A 25,876-nucleotide genomic window follows, 5' to 3' on the forward strand; every position below is an offset into this window, starting at 1 on the left:
TGAAATAGTTACTAATATCAAATAGCTAAATCTTTAGTTTTTTTTTTGTTATAGTATATTATCTCTATATATATACATATAATTTTATATAGCAAATCATCTTTATAAAATAAACCTTATTTTTTTAAAATCCGATTTTTTTATTTTTGATTAGTTACACTTTATGTGTTATGTGTAGGTGCATTTTTGTGCTGCACATCTTTATGGCAGGTTTCTCACCTAGTGAAAGTAAAGTAGCATGTACATAATATCTATAAGGTATATGCTATTTTTTTTTTTCTTCCTCTACCCTTTCTTTTCTGAAGTTTTACTACTTTTTTTGCTTGCTCAGTTATTTTTGATGCTTGCTTATTATTTTTCTTCTCCTGATCTCTACTACTGCTAATGATGGTTTTATTGCTTGTCTTCTTGCTTTTACTCTTCCTATCATGTAATTTACATTCTGTACTACAATACCATTTCCCCTTAGGCAGAACAGATATATGAACACATTTGCAATGGAACCATTGTTTTGGACAATTGTCATTATCACAAGCAATCATATCACCATATGATACGTCATTGCATATACAATACCTTGGTTCCAAATCTTGGTCTTCAGTGTTTTCAATACCAATACTTACCTCATTACTCTTAGTATCTTGATAGCTATGAACAGTTGGTTTTGTTTCGTTTATCTTTTTGATAAAGTTTTGATACCTGTTTCTTGTGTGCAATTGTTTATTTAACTGGACCCTTTCTCTATTCAAAATGTTTTTTTGATCTTGAACTAGTTTTAACAATGAAACAGATTGCTTCCTTAATTGTGATTGCAAATATTCAAAGTACGTAGACCTTTCCTCATTACCAATCTTACTAGTGTTATCATAGCATTCATTTAATTGGACATCAATTGATTGTAAAAGCCATAAAGTACGAACCAAATCACTTGGAAAATGATCTAAAGCATGGAAAAAATCATGTCTAATGTCTTCAAGAGGTAAGGACATGACCAGAAAATATAAGTAAAGAAATAATATAGGTATATATAGCTATATATGTATAGATGCGTAACATATACTTCTTCCTTTGTCCTTATTTATAGCTATCTACATTTGTAATATTCTTTTAATGAAGGATGTGATATATTCTCTTAAATATACAAACTAAGAATATATACCATTTACATTATCAACATATTTAGTCTTCCTTTTACATGTTTACCCTGGTAGACTAGATTAAAATGCATAGCTAAGCTACATTCCTCTAGAACTCTGCTAAATATTTCGTTTTTTCCTTGATTTACATCACACCCATACACACAGAGTAAACTTTGCTAAAAAAATCATCGGTAGTTCCCATCTAGCAAATTTTAGAATATAAAAAAAATGAAAAAAAAAAAAAAGACAAATCAATATAGGTGTATGGATGTCATCACGTGATGTTCATATGATACGGAAAAGACGGACTTTGAGAATTTCCCTTGTGGTGACTTTTCAGTTTTCGTTTTCTATTATAAACCGCTCTCTTCTATCGGAGTTCTCGGACGATTTGTTTTTAGAAATTCTCTGTGATTTTGTATTTTGGTCGAGATTTTGTTAAGAGGGATTTGAATAAGCGAAAAAGGGGGTGAAGGGGAAAAGGGAACGGCGAGACGACGACACTCAAAAACACTCCAACTACATTCGAAGAGCCAATCAATGTAATTCAATAAGTTCTCTGTTTCTTCTTCTTCTTCCTTTGTTTTTGTTTTTGTTTTTCTGTCACAGTAATCAAAAGAAATCATTTTTAATTCGAACCTATTTCGGTCAAACCTGCTCTTTCTGCAGAACCTATGTGTTTCGTGTGTGTTGATGGTGGGCGTAGGTTTATACGTGCATTTGTACGTATATTTTTACCGTTAACAAGAACAGTGTATGGTAGTTTGATGTTACTACTATTAGCTACTATTTGTTATTCTTATGTTTGTCATCCGACTTACCATATATTGGTTCTGATACAGTTATACAGACAAGCAGATAAGTACTGTTATATATACGTGATAATATAACTTGTTTTCTATGTTTCTTCTGTCGAAAGTAGGTTTTTTGTTTTTTTTTTTTTTTTTTTTTTTTTTTTTTGATTTATATCTCCGTTTTTTTTATTTCCTTTTCTTTTTCTCTTCTTCTCTTTTTCTTCCGTCCGCTATATTCGTGCTTATGATGGGATATTTATAAAGGAAAAGAAAGAGGATACAATAGTGGACTCTACATTTTCAATTGGATTTGTCTTCATATAATTGCTGTATTCTTGTATATTACATATATATCCTCTCTTTTCTTTTACTTTTCTTTCGTCAAACTTACCTTGCAGCTTAGTTGACTGTTGCTACTCATCACTTGTTTGTTTATTTGGCAACTCCATAATTCGTACTCTTTCGTAACGTGCTTGAAGTTTTCGAAAAGCTATAATCATTAGAACTTTTTTTGTGTTTGTTTTTGTTTGCCCTTTGGTCTTACTCTTTTGATCTAGATCTTACCACAGTCATTTTTACGTTTTAGAAAGAAAGAAAAAGTGTAGTAGGATTAAAACATATTAATTCTTCCTTCAATTATAATTTGCTTTTGTTTTCATATTCAACATTTACAAGCCAACAGATCGTTTTTAATAAATTAATCAAGAAAAGACTCGAAAAATAAAATAAAATAAACAGCAACGTTGGCTATCAATAATTCAACATAGTATAACATAACATAACATAACATAATATAATATATTCATATTTATATATTCAGCATAACAATAGTATTACTATTACATAATGTTCAAAAGACAGTTGTTCCAATCCACAAAAAGATTTGTTTCTACTACCACATCGGCTTCTTCTAGTCAGAAATCTTCTCTACTTTCAAAGATGGTTACTGCAGGTGTGGCATTCTCTGGATTAACCGCAGCTACTCTATTATATAGCGACTCTACTTATTCAAAGGCTATGACTGCTGCGGAACATGGTTTACATGCTCCTCAATTTGACTGGCCACATAATGGTCCTTTCAACACTTTCGACCATGCTTCTATTAGACGTGGTTATCAAGTTTATCGTGAAGTTTGTGCTGCCTGTCACTCTTTAGATCGTGTTGCATGGAGAAACCTTGTCGACGTTTCGCACACTACTGACGAAGTTAAAGAAATGGCTGCTCAATTTGAATACGACGACGAACCAGATGATCAAGGTAATCCAAGAAAGAGACCAGGGAAGTTGTCTGACTACATCCCAGGTCCATACCCAAATGAAGAAGCTGCCAGAGCCGCTAACCAAGGTGCTTTACCACCAGACTTATCTTTAATCGTCAAGGCTAGACACGGTGGTCCAGATTACGTATTCTCTCTATTGACTGGTTATCCAGATGAGCCACCAGAAGGTGTTACCTTACCAGCTGGTACTAACTATAACCCATATTTCCCGGGTGGTGCAATTGCCATGGGTCGTGTCTTATTCGATGATTTAGTCGAATATGAGGATGGTACTCCAGCTACAACCTCTCAAATGGCCAAGGATGTTACTACTTTCCTACATTGGGCTGCAGAACCAGAATTGGATGAAAGAAAGAAATATGGTTTGAAAGCTATCATAATATTATCCTCTCTATACTTACTATCCGTCTGGGTTAAAAAATTCAAGTGGTCTGCTATCAAGACAAGAAAGATTGTTTTTAATCCACCAAATACTCCAAAGAGAAGATAATTGGTTAGAAGCAAATAAAAAATAAAAAAATAAGAAGAGATAAATATAACTGAAGAAATAAATTTCTGCAATCATAAGCTTTTCTCCTTTTTTTATTTATTTTTTTTTCCTTCTTTCTCTTTCTTTTTTGATATTCATGATTATTGTTTTTATACATTACCACAGTTCACATTATTTGACTTCGATTTTATTTCCAGTCTTACATTTGAAATAAAAATCTATCTACTTTTCTCTTCCTATACCAAATGCTTCCTGTATAATCTTGTTTTTATTGTTTTATTCTATCAAATCTTTTTTTTCTCATCTTTACTTAAATAGGCTATTTATTTATTAATTTATTTATTTATTCGGGAAATTATTTAGATTAATTATTTTCTTTAATTTATCTTTATTATTTTATTTGATATTTGATATATTTGATGACAAAGACATAAACATTCAGTAAAATGGATCCAATGGTACACACATATATGTTCACTAAAACATTATTGATCCCCTAAACTATTGAGAAATTGTGAGAAAGCATTGTTGTATAATATTGATCCTTACAAAAAATATTAATGATTAATCTTACGTAATATTGGAGGTTGTATCTAAGAACTCTGTACCCATAGAGGTTCATCAAAGTTATACAACCATGATAGCCCAATCCATGAGCTAATTATACCCAAAGAACAATAAAAACTGTAAATCATTAAATTTAAGAACTCAAACTTTTCAATAATTGGATATTTCCACTTCAATAAATCCAATAATTGTAAAATTATTACTACGGGAAATAAAGAACATACATATGTGATCGATATTCTATCTAAAAAGAAGACACGTCTCTCCACACTAGTAGATACCTTTGTTGTCTTTCTAATAGCAAAGAAGTAAACAATACACCAAATATAAGTGTAAAGACATTTAATCAAAAAATCTGCATTTTTGTATAATAATGGGAACAAAGACACGTATCCAGCGGATGTAACCAACATAAATGGAATTAAAAGTCTCTTATCAAAAATAACTAAAAATGAGAACGGGATAATCACTAACATGATGGCTTTTTCATGGACATGCCAGCCAAACAAAAATGATGCTAATCCACATAAAGTTAGTGAGCCAACAAATCGTTTATAAGATGGATCGAATAATAGTGGAATCACAGCTAGTATTTGATATAGTAAAGTTAATAGAAAAGTTAACTTTGGTGTAATTTGAGGAAGAATAGTAAATATAACATCTTGTACTAAACCTTTGCTACCAGTATTATTTTCTTTCATTGAAAGTTTGATGGATTCGATAGAAGAAGGCAAGAAACTGGAATTTGTGAATTTTTTTACCATAGCCAAAATCCATGGTGCTTTAAGGACAGCTATAGTTAGTACTTTATCTAAAAAGGAATAAATGGCCCAGAAGTTTGGAGCCCAATAAGCGTGTGTCAATCCTCTAGAGAATGGAAACAATCTGCTAATCACTTGTGGCATATCTAGAATAAAGGGAGCAAAACATAAGGTGAAAGTAGCAATTACAACGCTTCCCAATTGGAATAAATGTTTCCAATTGATAATAAAGAAAAGGTCTTTATATGATCTAAATTTAAAACCATCAAATTGCAAAACATATACCCTTAATAAGAAGACAAAATAACATGGTGCCAAATATAAGAAAATATGTTTAAAACACAAAGAAATTGAATAAAAAAGAGCACATAGCAGATATCTTTGATTTCTTGCAGCAACAATAGAAGCAACTAATATTGAAAAAAGAAAGCCATTATATTGGAAATGAATATGGTCAACAATTAAAAATCCTGGAGATAATACAATGCTAGAAGCTACTATAAAACTTTGCGTTTTCTCAAATGATTTGCTAGTATTTATAAAAATTTGCAAGACGATAAATAATAAACCTTCTGTAATTATAACAGTTAACCTTTGGAAAACGATAGTAGGCCAACTAAACTGACCGACTTCTACAATATCTAAACAACCATCTTTACGTACAATTTGGGGTACAAATTGAGATAATACCCATTCAAAATAAGCAAAAAAAGGTGGATAATCTAAAGTCCATTGACTTGTTTTTTCATAGTACCACTCTCTCAAAGAAAGTTTATGTGTAATAGCCAGCCAATTACGATGTACATCAAAGTCGGTACTAAAATAATCTGGCATTAATAAAAGTTTTAAAAATAAAGAACAAATCCAAAAATTCCATAAAGAATATCTTTTTTGAGTTTCTGAATTATTTGTAGTAAGTATCTGAGTAGGTTTCTTCTTAGATTTTTTTCCATCAACTTTAGACATCTCTGTATTAATAAATATTTTTATTTTTATTATACTACCTCTTTCGATTCTTTTTTATCCAATGTGACTTACTAATAAATTAACATGTATATCTACTAAAAGCTTGTCACTATTTGTGTTTCCTTTTTTCTTCCTTGTCTTAGTTCATATGTTCACAAATAAAGTTTAGAGGATAAACACGTTAAATTAAACCCATATACCTTGAAAGCATTTATCCTTCACAAAATGGTCACAAAGGAAAGTTATCTTTCTATAATTTACCCAGTTTGATGAATACAATTCACAGAAATTATGAAACTTTTTTGAAATTTTTCATTTCTAGTCACACAATAACTTACCTTTTTTTTCTCCGATCTTTAAAGAGAATGAACAAAGGTAAAGAATAAAAAAGCCTTGAAGAGAAACTTTGCATTGCTTCTGAAGCTGTTGGTATTCATTTGATAGCAATTTGATAGTATATTTATACCTGTTCATTGATCAAGTAAAAAAAGAGCAGCAAGTTTTATTAAAAACCTTATTATTAATAAATTCCTAATTAAAAGGAAAATGGAAAATAATTTTTATAGAAAAGGTACTAATAATTTCGAAGAGGATAATTTGGAAGCATCTGTTTGGGATGATGTTAGAGGGGATAATAGCAGCAGTAATGATAGTCATGACGTGACTACAAATAATAATAATAGTTTTATTGAAGATGAAATTGGCGAGGATAATGCAATAAATGAATTAAGTCAAACTTTTGCTAATATTAATATCTTAGGAACAGGTATTGGCTCCCCTAAAGTGGAGCCAGTACTATATGAAAATACATATCAGGCATCTTCATTTACAGATCAGTCAAATATTTTCCAATTGCCTTCAAAGCAGGAATCAAGCCATGCTGATGGCGAGGAAACAGAAGACATATCAACTAATCATGAGTTATTATTAGATAAATTGGCACCACAAGAGGATACTGATTTCTCGAAGTTTCATAACTCTGGGATTGATCATATTACAGATGTACCAAAAGGTAATGCGGATCCATTATTTTCTGGTGAGATGTTTGCCTCGCCACTTCCAATAGATACCAATATTCTCAACGACTCCAATGAAACAACCAAAAAAAAGGACGCCTCAAATACCCAGCTGAATCGACTTTTTAGTGTTAAAAAACTGCGTAGAAGACCAGTTCCTGCATCATCAGTAGAAACTGATCCATTACATAAGGCTCAATTAGATAACCATTCATCTAAACAGAAAAATGAAAAAAGTAACCTGATAACTCAGCCAACAATATCAGATAAAAACAGCATTATTGATTTTGATTATGATAATGATATTGATATTTTAAGAAAGATGAATTCACCATTGTATACACTTTCTTCTGAAAAAAATTCAATAAATAAGAATGACGAGGAAATTAAGGTAGCTGAACCAATGGAAGTACAAGAAGATTCAAATAATAACAGTAATATTGAAATTATAAAGTCAGATGAGCCTTCTAATGCAAATAATAATTTATTAACATTTAAAATAGAAGTTAAGGATCCAATTAAAGTGGATGAGCTAGCAGCATCACATATTGAATACTCTGTTAATACTACACTTGTGTCTCCACAAACCATGTCTTCTGATTCCATTTTACCTTCAGGAGAATCTCAAGTTCGTCGGAGATATAGAGATTTTAGATGGCTTTATCGCCAATTACAAAATAATCACTGGGGTAAGATCATACCTCCTCCGCCAGAAAAGCAAGCTGTTGGTAGATTCAAAGATGATTTTATTGAAAATAGAAGGTTTCAAATGGAATCGATGTTAAATAGAATAGCAAGAGATCCAGTTTTACAAAGAGATGCTGATTTTATATTTTTCCTATCAAGTGAATCATTTAATAAAGACTCTAAAATCAGAGAATATATTAGTGGTTCTGCTGCTTATAACGATAACAACGATTTATCAGAAATCCATATAAGTGAAATAAAATTACTGGGACCTGATGATGCTGCCATAGTATTAAAAAATGGTGGGTTAGATACTGAAAATACAAGAGGATTTATGAATTTTTCATTTTCTTCTCCACCGAAGTATATAGAACAAGATCAAATTTTTATTCAAGAATATGATAATTTGAATCAATTAGAATCCCAATTGAAACAAATATATCAATCCTTAGATTTGATCGATAGTCAAAGAAACGAATTAGCATTAACTATAGAAGAGTTCGCTAAAATCGTTAAAAATTTGGCAAAACTTGAAGTTACCAGACAGAGCACCGAATTATTGTCCAATTTTTCAGAAGTCCAATCCAAGATTAAATCGATATTAGAAAGAAATTCATTACAGGATGCTTTAACACTCATTGCTATGGTAGATGAATATATACGTTCATTAGCTAGTGTTAGAGCTACTTTTAAACAAAGAAGAAAGATTGGTTATTACTTAGGTATAGTAGAGAATGATTTAAAGAAAAAGTTAGTACAGTTTAATAAACAGACAAATAATATTCAACAAGACATTAAAGGTAATGAAAAACTCCTGAAGTTAAAAAATGAATGCGATATACTACAAGCACGTCGTGATAAAATAGCAAAATGGTTTGGTGATGTTACCACTACAATCAGAAATGAATTGAATTCGTATAATAAGACAAGAATAAATGAATTTAGAAGTAGTATTGAAATATCGCTGGAAGGCGCAATTGAATCTCAAAAGGAGTGTATTGAATTATGGGAAACTTTTTTTCAAACAAACCTATAAGTAAGTAATTTTTATGAGTGCTATATATGTATAATAAAGTGAAAATAAAAGGTAAGAATAGATGGAATTAATGATGTTTCGGATGATTTGTTTTTGGGAAATTAATAATCAAGATTTATAATGTTACGTAATTTTATTTGATTACATAATTTATCATAACCAATGGGACGTTGCATCTTTATATAACGATTGCCAAATATATGCACCACTTAATAACATCTCAATATCGTTCTCATCCCAATTCTTAGTAGGTGGATTTTGTAAAAAAGTTATAATTTCTTGGAAGTCCATTTCACATAATTGATCACTCCATTTGATTAAAAATGCAGCGCATACAAAGACATGGAACTCATTCAAAGAAGATTGTTTAACCTTGGTTGGATCCGATTCATCTTTACTCACCGATGTTAAAGTTGTTACTGAATTGAATCGAGTTGTTGTGGTTGCAGGGGTATGAAGTGATAACGTAGTAACATGATTGGAACCTTGTGGTGTTGTATGAAAAGTTGCAGTTGATCGTTGTGTTGGTGTTTGTGGTGACATTAAATCACTGTTAAAGGATGTGGACATAGATGAACCTGTATCACTGAAAGTTTCTGATAAATAAGTATCCCACATTCTAATCACAGCATTCATCTGAAATTCTCTCATTAAAAGACAGTTCATCCATCTAAAGGCGAATTGGATGAATTCAACATGTTCTTTTTGAAAATGATTATATAAATCAGTATCAATTCTTTTAATCAACTGACTCAAGATTTTAACCTGTTTTAGAATACCTGGTTGACCATGTATATAATTATCTGTAATTTGTTCCAGCAATCTAGTTAAACACCAAAAAGCGTCTGCTTCTACATCTTTCAGTTGTTCTTCAGACAGATATGAGGATGGATCTCTATTTTCCACATCATCTATTTGAGATTGAGGTAAATATTCTGTCAGAAAAGTTTGATAAAATGGGGTTACCAAATCATTGATACCTTGAACGTAACCACTTGCTGGATGTCTGATTGCCCAAAGATACAATATTCTTTGTAGGCTTTCATGAACTGTTTTAAATTGATACAGAGGTATGTGTGGGTTAGTTCTTGGAATATCGATCTCAATTTGATGCCAAGTGGGAATGTCTCGTTTATGGTTTTTGGAGAAAGTATGATTTAATCCATCACGATATTCTTGTCTTTTTCTTTTCAAAAATGACTCCTGTCTATTTTTATTAGCTGGCAAATAACCGATCAATAATTTCCAAACTACTGGTCTATGAGGTTTAGGTATTCCATTCCAGCTAATCTGTCTCAACTCTGATAGATTGATTATGTGCTTGTTATTAAGGATATTATCAAACTTAGTTATTCTCTTCATAAGAGAATTTAATTTCTGTATCTCTCTTTCATTTTCGATCTCTTCCTTTGATCTTGTTTCGATAAGAGGTAACTGTGGGTATTGAAGTGGTGCTACTGATGTTGTTGATGGTTTAAAATTTGTTATTGATGAGTTTGTAGAGATTCTAGATAGAGAGTTATTGTTACTGTTACTAGCATGATCTCCTCTACCGCCATTTAACATAACCGGTATCGGCATGTTGAAATCATCTATGACTGCACTCCAATCTTCATCTAAATCTTGAAAATATTTACTACTAGCATTGTTGTTATCGTTTGGAAAATTTTCAAGGGATCCGGTGCCATTATAACTTGAATACGAAGCTCCAATGGCAGGAGAATTTGAATAATTAAATGAATTATGGTTATTACTGTTGTTATTACCTGGCGTGTTATGATAATATTGATTATGGTGTGAATTTCTTGTATGATGTTGTCTAAAGAAACTTGATTTCAGACTCTCCAAATTAGTCATCGAGGGACTTACATACCTTAAAGGGGAATATGAATTTGTGGTCTTATTATTGTTGCTATTATGAGTATGGGAATGTGTACTAGTATGAGCATGACTGGTAATATTATTATTAATAATTGAAGAAGATGAAGACGAAGAAGATGTTGATTTCCTTATGCTTATGGTTTGTTTGGCCATTGCGTCGAAATTTCCATCTTGGGAACTAGAACTAAACTTTCTTGTAAAACCTTTCTTATTGGTAGTAGTGCCACTACCTGTATTATTAGTGATGGTATCAAAATGTGTGGATTGTATAGGGGAAGAATAGAACGGAGAATCAGAAGATAATACTGATTTAGTGTGGTTATTATTATTATTATTTGTTAGTGGTTCGTTTGTATTTGAAGAAGAAGCAATTGAAGAACTTGAAGAAATTCTCCAAGATTTCATTAATGATGTAACAAAACTTGTATTTTTAGAAGAATCTGTCTCATTCATTTCATTTTGGTATGTTGTTGATCTAAGAACCATTATATAGATGTTAGATGACGAAAGAAAAAACAAAAAAGGAAAAAAGGGAGAAGGGGGGAGAGAGAGAGAGATGAAAAAATAGATAAATATATAATAAACAAAAATACAAAAAAATAGATATCACAATTTATAACTCATATATCAATTAGTATTGGTATAATACTATTTAGTTATAATAATAATAATAATAATAATAATAATATACAGAGATATATTTATTAATATTATATTGTATTGTATTCAATAAGTATTAATCTATTAAAAAACGGATATTTTGATAGTATGGTTAAAAAAAACAAAAGTAATTGGTATATGCTTATATATGATTAATCTTTAGATTTGTAAGAGTTGGGTAAATGTAGGGGTCATATTTAATGATAATTGTTGATGAGTTTTAGGTATTATAATACCATAGTAATAAGGTTATGTTTTTACTAACTTATTATTTTTGCGCAAGATTATAGAGAGTGGAAAAAAATAAATAAACAAACAAACAAAATTAGAAAAAAAAAAAAAGAAAGAAAGAAATTTAAGAAGAATCTATGCGGAATCATAAAGCCTTGGGGTGATCTTGTTATTAATCCGGGCGGAAAGAGATATCGAGCGTAAACACACATACATATATCCACACTCTTTCTCTTTTCTTGAATATATATATATGGATGGATGGATAGGGACGGAGAAACAAAGAGAAAAACAAAGAGAAAGTGTGGGTATATTATATGATGGATATATATATTTATATCTATATTTACTTCCATTACATCATACCAATAATAGTAGTACTTTTTTTTTATTATTGGGATGAAATAAAAACAGAAAAGAAAAAAGAACAAAATAGAGAACAAATATCTGGTTATGGATAATTTTTCCAATCTAATATTCTCTTAATCGGTTTTTTCCGTATCATCTAATAACTGCTGATAGGGCAAAATCAATCCAATCAGCAAATTAATAGATTATATAATACTTACACATTCTATATTACATCCTACTTCCGTGCCCTTGATAACAATAACAATAATAGTAACGACTAAACCTTCAATGTCTTTTTCGTTTTTCCTCTTTTATTTACTTATTTTCTTACTAAAGGATTACTCATCTAGTTCTGTACTATACATATTTGAAAAGGAAACACCCACCCATACATCATCGGAAACTCTATTGAATCCGCTTATTTTGTAAATTGAAAACAGTTCAAGAAAAGTTGGCTGGTACGTAACCTGAAGAGGAGAAATAGAATGTAGATTATTACTAAGACTAGCTCGATGTCAATATGATCAATATAATCCACAGTTTACTTTTATTTTCCGCGGAACAAATAAGCATTTAGTACTAGGGACTCTTGAAAAAAATAATAACCCGTCTATATCCGTTTATATCCATCTATATCCGTCTATAGCCGTTTTGTAGTTGTGGTTTTTTTTTTCTTTTTGTTTTTTTTAGGCATGTGGCTTTTGCAATGATAACATTAACAATAGCAAGAGAGGGTGTTTCTTTTTTTTTATTTTTTTATTTTTTTTCTTTTTCTCTTTCTTTCTTTTTCTCTTCGCACAAGTGGGGAGTTCATTTCGTTTTTTATTCGTTTTTGTATTTACATAGATATATATATATATATCGTATATGTATATATATATCTATGTATATATGTTTACTTGTTTATAGACATCAACCATCTTCCTCCAGTAAGCGCTTATATTTTGATTGGACTAACATAGTTTATAGCGTGCTTTATTATAGCACTATCCGATAGTAAAATATCTATTCAATTTGACTATTTACATGCAATATTCAAGAAACAAAGGAACTATATAATAACCACTTTATTATATCTACTATTATAAAAATTGTTCAAGTATAATTGAGATACCTTTTTAATTTCCTACCTCTTTTTTTTTTAAATTTCCTTTTTATTTGCTTCTATTCCCACATTGCAGTTTCATTTTATAGATATTTATTTAATACCATTAATTTAGTTTAATTTAATTTAATTTTACTAGCAATGAGTACTTCCAGTAGTTTTTCATTGTCTAGACAGTCAACTAGTTCGAGCACACGTTCCTTTTATGGTTCAAATACAAATAATATGTATTCTAATAATAATAATAATAATAAAGAAGATACCCCCGCGGATAAATTGGTTAAAATGTTAAGTCATTCTTCCATAAATGTTAGTGAATCTATCAACGAACAAAAGATTAGTAATAATTTTCATAATAATAATGGATCACTTGGAGAATTGTCTCCCGAAGTTATATCTAAAGTTGAATCCTTAGCAAAAGAATTATCTCGTCATACAACTAGAGAAGGTTCCTTTCAGTTTAATGATAATAGTGTAAACGACGGAGTAAAAAATGATAATGGTGGTGATGATTCATTTGATGCAGCTAGAATTATTGGTTCATTTGTTCGTGATGCTAATGACCAAGGTATTCATATTAGAAAGGCTGGTGTCACTCTGGAAGATGTAGGTTGTAGAGGTGTAGATGGTTCCGCTTTAGAAGGTGCCACTTTTGGTAATATCTTATTTTTACCATATACTATTTATAACAAGATAAGGAGAAGACGTCAAAATGGTAAATCCAAAATGAAACAGATTCTACAGAACTGCAATGCTTTAGCAAAAGCTGGAGAGATGATTTTGGTGCTTGGTAGGCCTGGTGCTGGTTGTTCCTCATTTTTAAAAGTCACTGCAGGTGAAATTGACCAGTTTGCTGGAGGTGTAACAGGTGAAATCACTTATGACGGTATACATCAAAGGGAAATGATGAAACATTTCAAATCAGACGTCATATACAATGGTGAGTTAGATGTGCATTTTCCATATCTAACAGTTAAACAAACTCTTGATTTTGCCATTGCTTGTAAAACTCCTGCTAAGAGAGTGAACAATGTGACAAGACAAGAATATATTAATTCAACAAGAGAATTATATGCCACAATTTTTGGTTTAAGACATACCTATAACACCATTGTTGGTAACGATTTCGTAAGAGGTGTCTCCGGTGGTGAAAGAAAGCGTGTCTCTATTGCTGAAGCACTTGCAGCTAACGGATCCATTTATTGTTGGGATAATGCAACTAGAGGGTTAGATGCTTCTACTGCCTTAGAATATGCTAAAGCTATCCGTATCATGACTAATCTTCTTGGGTCAACTGCTTTTGTCACCATATATCAAGCAAGTGAAAATATTTATGAAACCTTTGATAAAGTTACTGTATTATATTCAGGTAAACAAATATATTTCGGTAGGATTGAAAATGCAAAGGCTTATTTTGAAAAGATGGGTTATTTATGTCCACCAAGACAAGCTACTGCCGAATATTTAACTGCATTGACTGATCCAAATGGTTATCATATTGTTAAGCCAGGTTTTGAAAATAAAGTACCAAAGACTGCTGAGGAATTTGAACAATATTGGTTAAATTCCCCCGAATATAAGCAATTAAGAGAAGATATCGTTAAATATAAGGAAGAGATAGATACAGAAGCCACAAGAAAACTTTATAAAGATTCTATCGCCGCAGAAAAATCAAGAGGCGCAAGTAAAAAATCATATTATACAGTGTCATATTGGGAACAAGTCAGATTATGTGTTCGTCGTGGTTTTCAAAGAATTTATGGTAATAAAACCACTACTATAACAAATATTGTAGCTGCAGTGATACAAGCTTTTATTACAGGGTCTATGTATTATAATACACCATCTTCTACTAATGGTGCATTTTCAAGAGGTGGTACCCTTTACTTCTGTTTGTTGTATTATTCTTTGATGGGGTTGGCTAATATCTCTTTTGAACATAGACCAATTTTACAAAAACATAAAGATTACTCTCTATATCATCCATCAGCAGAAGCATTGGCAAGTACAATTGCTGGGTTCCCATTTCGTATGATTGGTTTAACTTTATTTATAATTATTATATACTTCCTTGCTGATTTGCACAGGACTCCATCTGCATTCTTTATCGTTTACCTGTTCTTAACAATGTGTTCTGAAGCTATTACGGCGTTATTCGAGTTCATTGCAGCAGGTTGTGATAATATTTCTCAGGCCAATGCTATTTCCGGTATTATTATGATGTCTATCTCCATGTATTCGACATATATGATTCAATTGCCATCCATGCATCCTTGGTTTAAATGGATCTCATATATTTTGCCAATTAGATATGCATTCGAATCTATGCTTAATGCTGAATTTCACGGTAGACATATGAGTTGTGCTAATAGTTTAGTTCCTAGTGGTCCAGCATATGAGAAATTTCCATTAATTAATCACGCATGTGCTTTCATTGGTTCTAAGGAAGATCAATCATATGTTTTAGGAGATGATTATTTAAAATTGCAATTCCAATATGAATACAAACATACTTGGAGAAACTTTGGTATTATGTGGTGTTTCTTGTTAGGCTATTTCATTTTGAAATGTGTTATTACAGAACTTAAAAGACCTGTTAAAGGTGGTGGTGATGCTTTAGTTTTCAAGAAGGGATCTAAAAGATTTGAAATTCGTAATGATGAAGAGGCTGCTGATGAATCAATTGATATTAAGGAAAAATATTTAGCAAGTAGTACAGATGAAGAAGATGATGCTGTATTTGGAGAACTTGAATCTAAGGGTGCTTTCTTATGGAGAAAAGTTTGTTTTACAATTCCATACGATGGTGGACAAAGAAGATTATTAGATAATGTCTCTGGGTATTGTTTACCAGGTACCATGACAGCATTAATGGGTGAATCGGGTGCTGGTAAGACTACGTTATTGAATACTTTAGCTCAAAGAAATGTTGGTATTATTACTGGTGATATGTTGGTAAATGGTCGTCCTATTGACAAGAGTTTTGAGAGGCGTACTGGTTATGTTCAACAGCAAGATATTCATATCGCTGAATTAACTGTTAGAGAATCTTTGATTTTTTCTGCTCGTATGCGTCGTGCTCAACATATTTCAGATGAAGAAAAGATTGCATATGTTGATAAGATCATTAGAATTCTTGATATGGAAGATTATTCTGATGCTTTGGTAGGTGCTGTTGGTAACGGCTTAAATGTGGAACAGAGAAAGAAACTATCAATTGGTGTTGAATTGGTTGCTAAACCTGACATCTTATTATTCTTAGATGAGCCAACTTCAGGGTTAGATTCTCAATCTGCTTGGGCAATTGTTCAGTTATTGAAAAAATTAGCTGCTGCTGGTCAATCTATCTTGTGTACAATCCATCAACCTTCTGCTACTTTATTTGAACAATTTGATAGGTTATTGTTATTAAGGAAAGGTGGCCAAACTGTGTATTTTGGTGATATTGGTGAAAATTCGTCAACAGTGTTATCATATTTTGAGAGAAATGGTGCTAGAAAATGTTCATCCAAGGAGAATCCTGCTGAATATGTCTTAGAAGCTATTGGTGCAGGTGCTACCGCAACAGTTAAAGAAGATTGGCATGAAGTCTGGTTAAATTCACAAGAATATGTTGACAGTGAAAACAAGGTTACTGAATTAATAAATGAATTATCTTTGAAGAATGACGAATCAGAAGTCGGTGCAAATACATCTAAGTACGCTACATCGTACTTTTACCAATTTAGGTATGTTTTACAAAGAACTAGTCTTACTTTTTGGAGAAGTTTAGATTATATTATGTCCAAGATGATGTTAATGACAGTAGGTGGGTTATATATTGGGTTTACCTTCTACAGTCCTGGTAATAGTTACACTGGTTTACAAAACACACTTTTTGCTGTTTTTATTTCTATTGTTTTGTCTGCACCAGCCATGAATCAAATCCAAGCACGTGCAATTGCTGCAAGAGAATTATATGAAACAAGAGAGTCTAAATCCAATATGTTCCACTGGTCACTATTATTATTAACACAGTATTTAAGTGAAATTCCATACCACTTATTATTTAGTGCTATCTTTTTTGTTTCGTCATATTTCCCATTAAGAATTCACTTTGAAGCTTCCGCCTCTGGTGTTTATTATTTGAATTATTCTATTATGTTCCAATTGTATTATGTTGGTATGGGTTTGCTAGTTCTATACATGGCACCAAATCTACAATCTGCTAATGTAATTCTTGGTTTATTGTTGTCCTTTATGATTGCTTTTTGTGGTGTTGTGCAACCTAAATCTCTTTTAAATGATTTCTGGGTCTTTATGAATGTGGCTTCCCCTTACACATATTTTGTCCAAAATTTAGTCTCTATTGTATTACACAAAAAGCCTGTAATTTGTAGTTCCAAAGAGTTGAATTACTTCCAGCCTCCGGAAAATATGACCTGTGGTGCTTATATGAAGACATTCTTTTCTTATTCAAGTGGTTATATTGCAAATCCAGATGCTACTTCAGATTGTGCATACTGTATATATTCTGTGGGTGATGATTATTTGAAGCACATTTCTGCTAGTTATTCCAATTTATGGAGAAACTTTGGTATTTTTTTCATTTATATTTTCTTCAACCTTTTTGCGATGGTATTTTTCTATTATTGGCTACATGTAAGAGGTGTCTCATTTCTTAATCCTGCCAAACTAATGAAAATACTGAAAAGAAAGAAGAATTGATTTAAGTCTATAGACTTTGTTTGTATTTTTTTTTAATTTTTATTTGGAGTTAATATATAATTTTTAAAAATTAATAATACTGTTATTTGTAGATTTTGAAGAGATACATAATTAATCGTGAATACTGTAAATGGAAAAACTGTCTATAAAGGAGTAATGAATTGGAAAATATGGAGATTTAGATTTGAGATGGTATGTCACATAAATTGTGGGTGAGATTCTGATTTACTAATATGATTCATCTTTGACATGAAATAATTGCTAGGAGAGTTTCTAAACTAAATTAAATGTATTTATATCTAAATTTCCTGTATAAATCCTTACGTCTCTTTTGTGTGGTAAAATATATAAAATTGTATCTAACATAATTACTATGTGGTTATATGAGAATCTAATCCATAGAAATAAAGAAACATGATATTTATTTTATTTGTATATGTTTAATCTTCTAAATATATTGGCATGAATACCAAATATTTTATTTCGAATATTAATGATTACTATTACTTGTTGTATTATTTATTAACATATTGCTATAGCTCTATTTATGATGGATTGGTTCTGCATACTACTCAATTTTTGCAATTTGTAATATGTAATCATTATCACTATCGACTGTAATATTTTCAGTAACTTAATTTTACATTGGCGGAATTCATAATAACTTCTGACATTAAAATAGTGGCATTGGTATACAGATATTATGTTAAGATAAAAACAGAACATGGATATACATATGATTTAAAACGCGTACACTTTGTTATTTAAATATAGCAAGAATACTATATGGTTTTGAATTTGTCTAAACTAGCTTTAAAGCGATCGCTACAGAGTCACTATGTTATATCTGATATATTTTTGAAATTAAGTAATTTATTAACTTAAGAATATTTTCATGTTGAGGATAGAAAGTAACAAGGTTATAGAATAACAAATTCTGTAACAAGCAACCTGAGACTGACAAGGAAGGAATTTTACAATATATTTTGCTTATATACTTTCTTTTATGAAAAAGTTCAGAAAAAATGTTATTATCGTGTAAATAGAGTTTATACATTATCAACTTCTACTAAATTTTTCTCAAAGTCCTCCCAACGTCTTAATCTTAGCTGTGGAGTAATCATGTCATCTATTTCTTTGCTCTTTGGATCCAAATTATTTTCTGCAATAGCTCTTGTTTTCCCCCATGAAAAGTCATCAAATTTCCAATAGGCATATGAAGGTAAAACTAAATTCCATATTGGAAGAGCTAACAAATATATTAACATCCAAATAATATAAATCCACTTTGTAGAAGTAACAACTACCAAAATACCAGGTAATCCCAAAATAACGGCTAGAAGTACTAATGCTAACACTGGTGTTGGTGAGGAAAAAATAGAAAAGAAGATTAAATACCCTGTAAGACAAATAGCCAGGGGTAATACTAAGGTACCGATTAATTCAATGATCACAACAAATTGCATTGAGAAAAAAAAAGTCCCACATAAGTTCTGAACTAGAACTAGCTCAAACAAATTATGTATTGTAGAATTGATCCATCTTCTTCTTTGTGACAAAAGTATTCCGAATTCAGATGGTACAATTGTTTTACAGGCAGCTTTATTGACAAAAATTTGTTTCCTTTTGGGAAATGTCTTTAACATTAATGATGATAAGTACCGATCCTCTCCTAGCAGTAATAAATTCTTTTTATGCAAGCTTCTCGTATCATTATCTGAATATCTTTCCACAATTTCTGGATTAACTAATATAGGTACCCATTTTCCATTATTACCTTTTGGCGATTTAATCCTATATATTGAAAAACATCCTGGTAGACAAGTTACAGAACCAAAAACAGATTCAAATGCCTTTATTTGATGGTGAGATATATAATATTCAAACACTTGAATAGCAGTAACCCAAGATTCTGTTTTGTTTGCAATTTTAGTTTCACCACAGAGACCCATAATCAAAGGGTCTTTAACTAGTTGAGCAGCCATATGAGTTAAGGAATCAGGAAAGATTTTTGTATCGGCATCTACCATCAATACAGCCTCATACTGATCTGCCATTAACCCTGTTAATTGCCATATGTTCTTTAATAGCATATATTCTAAATCAGTCATTCTATCATTTAAAAGAATCTTTTTTAAAAAGGACATTAGAATAACTTGAGAGTCCCTTTTCCCACGATTTCCTGCTTTGGAGCCCAATTGTTCCAAAGGTGTTCCACATTTGACAACTAATATTATTGGGACACGTTGCTGCTTCTCTCTAGGAACTGTCAAATCATTATAATTATAAAAACCTGCATATACTTTCCCCATATTATGTTGTTTTGAACCTGAGGCAATGGATATATAGGAAGATGCCTCAACACTTTCTGGTAATCTTACATAATCATTCATCATACTCAATATAATATCTGAGGTGTACATATTACTTCCGGAACCTTTAATCAGTCCATCACAAACAATGAAAAGTAACTTATGTGAATTTGGATAGTCAGATGTAGATATGGAGTCCAGTGTAACTCTAATTCCGTCTTCATCTTCTGAATAACAGGTTACGAAACATATTATATGAATTAGTGGAAAATTATCCGGCATGTATGTAATAGGAGGTTGTTCTACAACATTTTCGTGGACTATGGATCTTGATAATATTTTAGGTGAGTCGTATATTCTTTGTGGACTTGCAAAATCGGTAAATGTAGTAGTGGTTTTATTAAAACCATCATTTTTTTGATGTACTGATCTAAATTTTTGAAAGATTGTTTGAATTGGCATAGTTGTCAACCCATTAAATTTATCAATCAGCATAAATTCTTCGATTTTTGGTAAATTGGGGAAAGATGGAGTAGAATTTGAAGTGTAAAATTGTGAAGATCTTTTCAAAAAGCTATTTGTAATACTTGATTTTCTTTTAAAATTAGCATACTGCTTTTCTTTTGGTTGTTTGGGCCGTAAATGTGGATCAACTTTTTTCAAAGGAGCTTGGGCTGTCATATTCGTGGACCATTCTTCAATTTTATTAATATATGCAATAAATGATTTATTATCTAATTGGAAAGCACCTTGTTTCTTACTAACAAACCAACGAAAATAGCAAGCAGTAATAAATTTGAATATAACAATCGATAAGATAAGAGTTAACGATAAATATAAAATAACCGTCGACATTAAACATCCAATAGTGTCAGAATCTATTTCTCCAACTTTTATTAAATTAACTAAGCATCTAGCAATCTGTTTATCTCGTGTAGATGTGAATAGTAAGGAAATATCATAACCGTTGAATAAATCTGAATTTGCTAGCTCTTGAATAACAGGAGGATATTCGAATTTATCTTTTTGAAAAAATTTTAATAGAGCTAAATCCATCACATTACCGTTATATACAACCAATCTTTGGTTTGTTTTGTTTTTTAATTGTTCCCATGTGTAAACTATTACTGAAGAGTAGGGAAATAATTCAAACAATTTAGATTTTTGTAAGTCATCTAAATGGCAGTTTTCTTCCTCAATAATTAAATTACTATGATCATAGGGATTACATGGGAAATAAGTCAATGGAAAATTTAAAATGCTCTCATCACTTTCAGTATTTTTGTTCCGTGATGTTATCAGATTGGCACAATGACCGTTAATATTTTGATATTCAAAAGAAAAATCCATACCACCGAAAGATGCAGGTCCAATTAAAGATCTCTCTTCTAAATCTATAATAATTTTATCATTATTGATTGACATGTAGGTAGGTTTGTATTTAAATGCTCTACCATGGATTGCAATGTATGATAATCCCAAATTGTTTACATTAAGTTTTAAGTTTTGGAAGGAACAAGTGGTTTTCACTAGTCCCAGTGTCAAATATGAGACAAAAGTACCTAAAACAAATATGATAACTAGTAAACCAATTTTTTCTCTCCATAACTTTTGTTGTTCCTTCTTATCAATTCCACACAACTTTAAAAGTGGACTTATTGCCCAAAATGTGACTATATAGCAATATAAAATCCAAAAACTAAGTTTATCATTAAACGGTTCTAATGTATCTGTTTTTTTCTTATTTGAAGCATTAGAATTATCATTAAAGGAGCTGATGTTGTTTTGATTTGAAAGATAATTTTCTATGCTACATCGTGATGAATTATTTGATTGTGGTCTACTTAGTCTATTATTTTCAATATTAATTTTTCTCAATGAAGAAAACTGAGACTCTCTGTCCAAGTGCGTACTATGTTTTTCAAAAGACATACTTCCATGTTCCTTAAAGATAAAAAGAAAATCAGTTAGTGTATTTTCTTTTTTATACGCCAGCAAGTAGCTTCAAAATATATTCCAAATTGGTTTCCATTTACACACACACACATACACACACACATATATATATATATTATGATTGAAATGACAGAGGCCAGAAAAATTAGGGCTTCAAAATTTAAAACTTAAAACTTCTGCTTTTAATATTGCATGTTCTTTTCTTGTTAATATCATCGTATATATAGCAAAAGTATATAATGGGCAAACAGAAATAAAGCAATGTGTATGACTGATAGTAATTTAGCAATATACAGTTTCTAATTAATGACAAATTTTAAAATGTAATTGCACAACAATTATTCATACTAGATTTATATAAAATTGCCTATATTAAAATTAAGGACACAAAATAAAAAAAATTATGTGATTTCACCGCTTAACAAGAATAATAGTTTAATACGTAAACTGTTATTATTTTGATTGGCAATTAGATAACTCCATAACCTCATACAATTTTACACCCTACTTCTAATTAATTTTCTCCATTTCAATAATTTTTTTTTTTACTGTATTAGTTATTTGCAATGATGAAATCATAATTGATTTTATTTAAAGGTTTGCTTCAAATATCGTTTGCCTTTGCTTTCGGAAGAACTGTTATTCCGGCCTTCTTTATTAAATTCTAATCTTACACCAAAAGAGAAAAGGGGCAAAGAAAAACCAAAAATTGCTCGAGCAACAAAAGAAATTAATAGGAAACACACAAGACGGAAAGTGATTCCGCCAGAAAAAATCTATATAGAAAAGGATTGTGTTTCAGGGATTCCAGAGACTTCGAAAACCAATATAAGCTGTCAATATCAGAGCTTATTCCTTGCCCTGTTTTAGATTTCTTCTTATATATTTCGAAATGGTTTTATTTATATATTAAACATTCACCTATACGTATGCGTGCAGATGTAAATTACATGTGTGAGCTGATGCAGTGTAAATTTTAAATTAGCTATATTGTAAACTTAATAAGTTTATTTGTAAAAAATAAACAATACTATCAACGTAATTGAAAAAGATAAGTCATTTGAACTATAATATTTATAAAATAAAATGTTTTCAAATGGAAGTAGCTTTGCAGTTAGATTAGCCAAAAGACATCTTTTAGTAAGAGATCAGTATTACCAAATATTAAAGAAACAAATTTTTCCTACTGCCCAAAGAAATTTTGGTATATTTTCTCAAATCAATCAATTGAGTAGAGTTCCCCTTACAGGAAAGGGATCTAAGTATGAAGCTAGTAAAACTGTTAAGAGTGGTTCTACCATTGAATTTTCGGCTGGTAAATCAGTTATATTATTTCTTGTGGCTGGTGGTATAACATATTACATTTTTGAAAGAGAAAAGAAAAAAATAGACTTAAAGAGGCATGAAGAAGAAACTAAAGGATATGGCAAACCAAGAATTGGCGGTGAACCATTTGAGTTGATTGATCATAATGGGAACATATTCACTGAAAAAGACTTATTAGGGAAATTTTCTTTGATCTATTTTGGTTTTAGTCATTGTCCAGATATTTGTCCAGATGAATTAGACAAGTTAGGTGTGTGGCTAGATGATTTAGAGGCAAATAATATACATGTACAACCTATATTTATAACATGTGATCCAGCAAGAGATTCACCAGAAGTATTAAAGGAATATTTAACTGATTTTCATGATGGAATTATTGGATTAACAGGAACCTATGAAGATGTCAAGAAAGTTTGTAAACAGTATAGAGTATATTTCTCTACTCCTCCAAATGTACAACCTGGTCAAGATTATCTTGTTGATCACTCGATCTTTTTCTACTTAATGGACCCTCAAGGACAATTCGTTGATGCACTAGGGTTAAATCTTGATGAAAAATCAGGTGCTGGAAAAATTAAATATCATATTCAACACTATAACTCCAAACATTAAAATGCAAAAGAACATGGTTATTAGCAAGATTGAAGAAAAAAAAAAGCTATTAGAAACCAATAAAACATATTTATTATAACTTAAATTATAATACATTCTGTATGTCTATACTTATAATTTATCTTTCTATATAATATGTTGCTATCTGTAAATACAATAATATTTATCGAGTTGTCATTATCATGCTTCATCATTATTACTACATAGTAATACTAAGTAAGTAAATGAACCAATGAATCAATTAAAATAATAATATCTCCAATAGTCGTAATTTTAAAAGGATATGAAAGGATATTATTTCCTATTACGTAAACTGAAAAATAAGATAATTGAGCTAATAGTTAACATAAGATATCCTATAACTTCCCATCTAACCACATAAGTTTGACCAGATTCAGATAATCCTTGTACTATACCCATCAATATAATAACAGATAAATTGGCAGTAGTAATAAATTCAGGTGGCGAATTCTTTGTCAGCAATATAATAGATATTATGTTTGGTAAAACACCACCAACTATAGCCAGTATTAAAAATAACCAACCAGAACTATTGTTGCTGTTGATATCTCTCCAAAATGAACTTTGTTTAGGGATAAAGGGGACCAATAACAAAATAGATGTTATGGCAATTGCAAAAATATTCTTCTTATTTGTGATAAGTTTTTGGTTTGTTAACCATTTATGTGATAATATAGCAAAGGGTCCCATAGTTAAAGAACATAAGCCACATAATAATGCAACTTTTAATCTATCAAACAAAAATGGATCATTGACTTCACCTGTTTCTTTATTTATAGATAATTTACCGGCTAATAGATCACAAGTAGCGTTGGTGTAAGATACAATTAAAATCCCAATTAGAGCCACCATCATAATAATAAAGTTGCGGAAAACATTTTGTCTCTTTGCAACACCACAAACACCGTATAACAAAGTAGTAATCTCGAAGATAGATGTATTTTGAATCAACGTTACATCAAATGCAGGTGTCATTGTTAAAGCTAAGGTATATGATAATACAGTTATCGATAATAATAGGGATAGTATAAATATCTTAGAGACTTGTTTAAATTTGCTTTTTAGCATGGATATAGTCGTTCCATTATCCCTGTTATCATTATTATTACTACCACTATTATTATAGAATTCTTCATGGTTTAAATTTATATTGGACAAGTTATTTATGTCATTAGAATCTAAAGAAGATGTTTTACATGGAATATTCCAAAATCTAGCCAGAGGGATTAAAAGAAACCATGCTGCAAAATATACTATGGCAATTTGAACAGACAAATTTTTAATTGGTTTAATTGATTCATCTGTGATTGAATTATTCGTATCATGAATATTACTAATATTCTTACTGATGTTAAGTTTAATATTATTGTTATAATCATTATTATTATGATGGGTTGGTCTTCCTAAAATCTTGGAAAATGATTTAGTCTGGACTATATAACTTCCCAATAGGGTTAACCAAAGCAGATTAGTCGTCATATTCAAAAAAAAAAGCAAAACAAAAGTTTTCTTGCTGGTATAAATGTATAACTTTTCAAATATTTTAATCCTTGTCGAGGTTGTGTCTCTTCTTTTGCTTTTATATTTTACTCGAGGAGGAAAGAAAAAGGGAATATATGTATATATGTATGTATGTAGATAATTCAAATTTTGTAGGGAATACTTTCTTCTTTGAATTTGTAATCTATACTTCAACAAATTGTATTAAACACATATGAATATATATGGGTATATATATATGTATATGGATGTGTATATGTATGGGGAACAAAGTTGTAGTATCTTTTACTTGTTTCTTGGGCTACATAGAAATAAATACTCTACAGTACATTGAATAAATAAAGAAATTATCCAATTCTTGAACAAAAACTGCAACGCCGACTTTTCTGATAAGAATTTGTCTACTTTAATAAAGAAAAACGAAAATTAAAAAAAGAAAGAAAAAAAAAGTAATTTGGGCATTTTTCCAATTTCAAAT

The 25,876-nt window shown here is 30.6% G+C and overlaps 9 protein-coding genes across 9 annotated transcripts; 4 read left to right on the top strand and 5 right to left on the bottom strand.

The window, feature by feature from the left end:
* Positions 1-251: 251 nt before the first annotated feature.
* On the bottom strand, positions 252-989 carry YNG1 (Yng1p; the record flags this gene model as incomplete). The annotated part of the gene is made up of 1 exon (XM_064860724.1): positions 252-989. One exon carries the CDS (start codon positions 987-989, stop codon positions 252-254), a length of 738 nt encoding a protein of 245 aa, XP_064717741.1.
* Positions 990-2,779: 1,790 nt separating this feature from the next.
* CYT1 (ubiquinol--cytochrome-c reductase catalytic subunit CYT1) lies at positions 2,780-3,703 on the top strand (the record flags this gene model as incomplete). The annotated part of the gene is made up of 1 exon (XM_064860725.1): positions 2,780-3,703. The coding sequence occupies one exon, from the start codon at positions 2,780-2,782 to the stop codon at positions 3,701-3,703; it is 924 nt and encodes a 307-aa protein (XP_064717742.1).
* Positions 3,704-4,296: 593 nt separating this feature from the next.
* ALG8 (dolichyl-P-Glc:Glc1Man(9)GlcNAc(2)-PP-dolichol alpha-1,3-glucosyltransferase) lies at positions 4,297-5,997 on the bottom strand (the record flags this gene model as incomplete). Its single annotated transcript, XM_064860726.1, has 1 exon — positions 4,297-5,997. One exon carries the CDS (start codon positions 5,995-5,997, stop codon positions 4,297-4,299), a length of 1,701 nt encoding a protein of 566 aa, XP_064717743.1.
* A 546-nt stretch (positions 5,998-6,543) lies between these two features.
* Positions 6,544-8,736, top strand: VPS5 (sorting nexin 1; the record flags this gene model as incomplete). Its single annotated transcript, XM_064860727.1, has 1 exon — positions 6,544-8,736. One exon carries the CDS (start codon positions 6,544-6,546, stop codon positions 8,734-8,736), a length of 2,193 nt encoding a protein of 730 aa, XP_064717744.1.
* Positions 8,737-8,889: 153 nt separating this feature from the next.
* GYP1 (GTPase-activating protein GYP1) lies at positions 8,890-11,103 on the bottom strand (the record flags this gene model as incomplete). The annotated part of the gene is made up of 1 exon (XM_064860728.1): positions 8,890-11,103. The coding sequence occupies one exon, from the start codon at positions 11,101-11,103 to the stop codon at positions 8,890-8,892; it is 2,214 nt and encodes a 737-aa protein (XP_064717745.1).
* A 2,002-nt stretch (positions 11,104-13,105) lies between these two features.
* Positions 13,106-17,671, top strand: SNQ2 (ATP-binding cassette transporter SNQ2; the record flags this gene model as incomplete). The annotated part of the gene is made up of 1 exon (XM_064860729.1): positions 13,106-17,671. One exon carries the CDS (start codon positions 13,106-13,108, stop codon positions 17,669-17,671), a length of 4,566 nt encoding a protein of 1,521 aa, XP_064717746.1.
* Positions 17,672-18,720: 1,049 nt separating this feature from the next.
* PWA37_004237 (uncharacterized protein) lies at positions 18,721-21,915 on the bottom strand (the record flags this gene model as incomplete). Its single annotated transcript, XM_064860730.1, has 1 exon — positions 18,721-21,915. One exon carries the CDS (start codon positions 21,913-21,915, stop codon positions 18,721-18,723), a length of 3,195 nt encoding a protein of 1,064 aa, XP_064717747.1.
* A 1,110-nt stretch (positions 21,916-23,025) lies between these two features.
* Positions 23,026-23,877, top strand: PWA37_004238 (SCO family protein; the record flags this gene model as incomplete). The annotated part of the gene is made up of 1 exon (XM_064860731.1): positions 23,026-23,877. One exon carries the CDS (start codon positions 23,026-23,028, stop codon positions 23,875-23,877), a length of 852 nt encoding a protein of 283 aa, XP_064717748.1.
* A 294-nt stretch (positions 23,878-24,171) lies between these two features.
* PWA37_004239 (uncharacterized protein) lies at positions 24,172-25,377 on the bottom strand (the record flags this gene model as incomplete). Its single annotated transcript, XM_064860732.1, has 1 exon — positions 24,172-25,377. One exon carries the CDS (start codon positions 25,375-25,377, stop codon positions 24,172-24,174), a length of 1,206 nt encoding a protein of 401 aa, XP_064717749.1.
* Positions 25,378-25,876: the final 499 nt, after the last annotated feature.

Source organism: Arxiozyma heterogenica (genome assembly GCF_036370985.1).
Source record: "Arxiozyma heterogenica strain weizmannii chromosome Unknown scaffold_5, whole genome shotgun sequence".
In the NCBI taxonomy this organism is placed as follows: Eukaryota; Fungi; Ascomycota; class Saccharomycetes; order Saccharomycetales; family Saccharomycetaceae; genus Arxiozyma; species Arxiozyma heterogenica.